Source organism: Sinocyclocheilus grahami, unplaced genomic scaffold, assembly GCF_001515645.1.
Source record: "Sinocyclocheilus grahami isolate Dianchi unplaced genomic scaffold, SAMN03320097.WGS_v1.1 scaffold1046.1, whole genome shotgun sequence".
NCBI lineage: Eukaryota > Metazoa > Chordata > Actinopteri > Cypriniformes > Cyprinidae > Sinocyclocheilus > Sinocyclocheilus grahami.
Genome location: NW_015506225.1, coordinates 1 through 4,776, shown reverse-complemented (window position 1 = coordinate 4,776; position 4,776 = coordinate 1). Strand labels below are relative to the sequence as shown.

Genomic DNA, 4,776 nt, shown 5'->3' with positions numbered 1-4,776 from the left:
AATGTAAAGTAGCTAAAGCCCACTCGAAAAGTCGCTAAATGTCGCTAGATGACGTCATATTTTAATTAGAATATTCATGACATCATTGCATCATATATGCCTTTTACATTTATTTGCCTCTCTGTGCTCACATACTGTATTTTAATGCAGCCAATCCTCGATAAAACTGTTTTCATTGATATATTTTTCTCTCTCTGTTGTCAGACAGTGGGATGCATGAAATAATGACTGAAACGTGGCCCATTAAGACTACATAACCAGCTCTCCCTTCCAAGATGTTAATCTGCACAAAAAATCCTGATTTATAAGTCGAGTCGTCGTCTGATGAAATCAAATACATATAAGATAAAGACAATGGCTGTGCTATGATTTCGGCTATATTTGCACGTAAAATAGAGTTAGAAGCGACAGAATATCTATTTTACCTGAAAGCACTGCTCCTCACAGCCGCTTGCTGAACAGAGCAGACGCAGAGAGAGGCATGTGTGCGCTGGGAAAGCAAGACCTCACACTCGTGCAGCAGCACCGGCGAGTCTCAGAAATGAAGAAGGTTTGTCCAAGACGTCGCTAGGCGCTTTAAAAAAAAAAAAAAAAAAAATGTCACTAGAGGGGACTTAAAAGTTGCTAAATCTAGGGACAAAGTCACAAAGTTGGCAACACTGGTTGGCCTCATGGAACAGCAGCAACACAGCGTTTACTTGGTTATTGCTGTAAACAAAGCAGCGCTGCACTTATTAACGCTACTTTATATGGAGGGAAGAGAAGAAGAAAATACCATTGCCATCAAAACTTTTCTGATGACAGTCAGTTCCCTTCAGAGATATTCATAAAAACCCTCACCCCAATTCAATTTTTAGTAATAATATTTTATTCCACTATCTTGCCCATCGTGAACAGAGAGCTGCTCTGCCTGCTAGAGTATTTTCTCCTCTTTGGGTCTCTGGCCTCTCTTAATGTCCTGTTTATAGACTCGCCATGGTGTATTTTTCTTTATCACTGTCCCATACTACCACAAATAACAGAAAAAATACGCACACAAATATAGTACAAAGACTGGATAAATATAATGTATTTTGTACTTATTTTTCTGTTTTGTTTGTTTGTTTTGCTTTTTCGGGAGCTACTGGGACAGTGATAAAGATCTACCAGTTGATCGTGATCTATGGGCTGGCGACAACTGGCCTAGATTCATTATTTCTCACTATATGTGAACATGACTGATTTTTTTCCCCTGCCTGTGTTTTCTCTGGTATCTCTGTGTTAAATGCTGAAGATGTAAACTGTCTCTGTTTAATACTGATGGGCCATTCGTGAGTGATTTGTTCATTTAGAAGGTGAACTAATCATTCATGTTTATCTTTGGCTGCAATAAAATGATTTCCTAAATTTGGAACATGACCAAATATATTCAGGGATAGAAAATGGAAAAACAGTGTGAATATTCTATTTCTACATGTGGACAGGAATGAATGCCTCTTTCCACTGATTGGTCAACCAAAGATCAAACCATGCCATCATCAGTTGTTCGAAAGTCCTCTGCTGGTAGTGATTTACTATTATTCTGTTGTGAGGAACTGAGGACAATAATGGCTAATGTGAACATTCCCTGCAAACTGTATTACAGTTTAGGCTTCATTGATTGACAACAGTTAGTATTTCATTCATTATCTTCCAGTATCTGCAAATTTATCAAGGAGCATTAGCAGTAAAAGATTTAAAAACTTTTCAAATGTATTTTGACATTAATAAAAAGGACGGCTTAAAACACATGTAAATTAAAATAAAAAAGCAGCAGTGATTCTGTCTGATCCATCTGGATACAGAATCATTATTTACTGTATGTTACTGTAACTGTATTTTATTAGTATAGTAATTTACTACAGTATGTTGAGGTAAAATAAGTGATTGTGTGATCTGTTTTCTTTTGTCGTACAGTGTCGGAAAGACGATTAGTGCTGTTGGGAAAAACTGGTGTTGGCAAAAGTGCAGCTGGAAACACAATACTGGGACGGAAAGAGTTCAGATCTGCAATGACATTGAGATCAGTAACCCATGAATGTTCAGCTGCTCACACCACTGTTTCAGACAGATCTGTGACTGTAGTTGATGCTCCTGGATTCTTTGACACAGAGATGACACATGAGGAGTCAATGACAGAGATCATGAAAAGTGTTGATTTATCCAGTCCTGGACCGCACGCTTTTCTCATTGTACTTCATGTACTGACGAGGATCACTGAGCAGGAGCTACATATTATTCAGCAGATTGAGATGATGTTTGGTCAGGAGGTGTTAAAATACTCCATCATTCTCTTCACTCATGGAGATCAGCTAGAAGAAGAGACCATAGAGGAAGTAATTAAGTGGAACAGAGCTTTAAGAGATCTAGTTGATCAGTGTGGAGGCAGATTTCAAGTCTTCAACAACAGAGATCAGAGTAACAGAGAGCAGGTGAATGATCTGCTGCAGAAGATTGACACAATGATAAAGCAGAACGGAGGAGGACACTACAGCAATCAGATGCTTGAAGATGCTCAGAGAAGAAGAGAGGGCACCAAAAGAGAAAGAGGAAAGAAAACAGCAACAAAAACAAAGTCAGGAAAGTGTCTGTAGTTGATACTCCTGGATTCTTTAACACACAGATGAAAGCTGAAGAGTTAAAGACGGGAGATAATGAGAACTGTTTATTTAGTCTTTGACGGCACACTTTTCAGTTGTTTGGTCAGGAGGTGTTAAAATACTCCATTCATGGAGATCAGCTACAAGAGACTATAGAGATACTCATTGAGGAGAACAGTAGATTAAGATGTAACTGCATATCTGAACTCTGAACTCTGAACTCTGTTATTTGCTACAGTAATGTATAGTATGGGATGCCAATCTCTAAATCAGTACAATGTTCTGCTGCTGAGCAAATGGCTTGTTTATGTTGCTAGGGAGCTGTGAATGGTTGCCTGGGTGGACTATGCTGGTGATACTTGGATGTCCACCCTATTCGGTATAAAACTCTGCCGTTCACCAAAAGAGCTGGAAATGAACATGCAGCTGATGCAGCACAAGTGTACTGAACTATAAGGCAGAATATTAAATATAAATGTACATACAAAGTTTGATTGTAACCGATTACACCACATATTTTACAAGAAAACATTTGTCAATGACACTCAGAATCTTTAATGTTAGATCTTTCATTATCTTGGAACAAAACGAATAGTGTTGATTCATTATTGTTAATGAAAACACAACAAAACAGTGCAATGACAAACTCGTTGATTATAAACACAGAGCTTATTAACAAAACGATTAAGACTGATGACATGGTATACCCGAGCTGTAACAAAAAAATGAAAGCTCTATGAATTTCTTCTTGATTGAAATAGTGATGCCTATATTAGAATAAAGTACTTTTTACTAATAACAGGCTAGATTACAGCAAGATTTATCTTCATGTCAAGTAATAACTTTAATGACCATGAATAAATACAGAAATCATAATCATAATATAAATACATGGTAATTTTCTAACCATGGTTCATCTAATCGTTACATTAAACTTTTTACAGAAAACTTTTTATATGTTGTAATAGTCCATTTTAACTGATGATGCTACATGTCTGTTAATTATCATACAACATATTAACAGATATTTAAAAAAAAAAAAAGTATTATTTGTTTTATTATTTAAACAAATGCTTACTTATGAAGATATATTATATATATATATATATATATATATATATATATATATATATATATATATATATATATCATTCTATCAGTCTTATCGTATCTACATCATACTTCGACATGTTCTTATGTAAAATACCATATGCAGAAATATAAATTCACAATTTGCAAACCTCTTCTTTGGACATCAGTTATGTGATGATTACTTATTTGAGTCTATTTCACAGTTTAAAATGGTAAAAGTAGGGTATTTGCCCCTGATATTTAGTTAATAACCAGAACCAGTGTAAAATAAAAGGGAACATATGGTATTATTGTGAATAAAATGGGAGGATCTAGAAAATGATTTTGGGGGTGGCATGAGGACTGTGAGGGGTGCAAAAAAACATTCAATCATCTATTCTTAATCTATAGTATAGCATCTGGATGCCTTTGTCCATTTCTTTTTATTGCATTTTATTCAATTTTCCATTTTACCTAAAAACTACACATCTACAAGGGCGCATTGTAAAGGGTGCATATAAACACGTTATCACTTTTGCTGAACATCTTTATTATTACCGTATCAGCTCTTTTTATCAATAACGGTTTAATGAAATCTGCCGGCTGACAGTCCCACTGTCTGGAACATTTACTGAGGGCTTTAAAACAAATGCAGGGGTTCCTGGGCTTGTTGTGACCTGGCTGCAGTCAGACGGGCCTGAAACACATCACGGTACAAGAGCGTCTGTTTACACTGTTCAGAGTTTCAGAGTTTAGCGTGTAGTTAAGCTTGATTAATCATGGTTTCTAGAGAACAAATACAATTCAAAACATAAAAACAATCTCAATGCATATTTGAAATGATTTATAATATCAAAAAGCAGCACGTGGTTTATAACAGAAAAGGGTTTATACCGAGTAGTGTAAGCACTTTAAATGCTTAGAGTAGAAATACAGTCTAAAGACAGTTATCGAAAGTGACTTGCTAATTAATAATACTAAAAACATAAGCAATTCATCATCAAAGAAACAATATTCATAGTACATGATACAAGACTATAGAACACAAGCAAGAGCAGAGATGAAATACAGAAAAGAAGAAGGGGAT

At 35.7% G+C, this 4,776-nt stretch overlaps 1 protein-coding gene across 1 annotated transcript; it reads left to right on the top strand.

Moving 5' to 3' along the window:
- The first annotated feature begins 1,508 nt into the window (after nucleotides 1-1,508).
- On the top strand, nucleotides 1,509-2,785 carry LOC107566088 (GTPase IMAP family member 1-like). The gene is made up of 2 exons (XM_016251464.1): nucleotides 1,509-1,542; nucleotides 1,936-2,785. Exons 1-2 carry the CDS (start codon nucleotides 1,509-1,511, stop codon nucleotides 2,610-2,612), a joined length of 711 nt encoding a protein of 236 aa, XP_016106950.1. The 3' UTR covers nucleotides 2,613-2,785.
- Nucleotides 2,786-4,776: the final 1,991 nt, after the last annotated feature.

Coding starts and splice junctions, on each gene's coding strand:
- LOC107566088 (XM_016251464.1), top strand. CDS start 1,509: ATGCCATCATCAGTTGTTCGAAAGTCCTCTGCTG. Junction 1,543..1,935: donor TGTTCGAAAGTCCTCTGCTG/GTAGTGATTTAC, acceptor TTTGTCGTACAG/TGTCGGAAAGACGATTAGTG.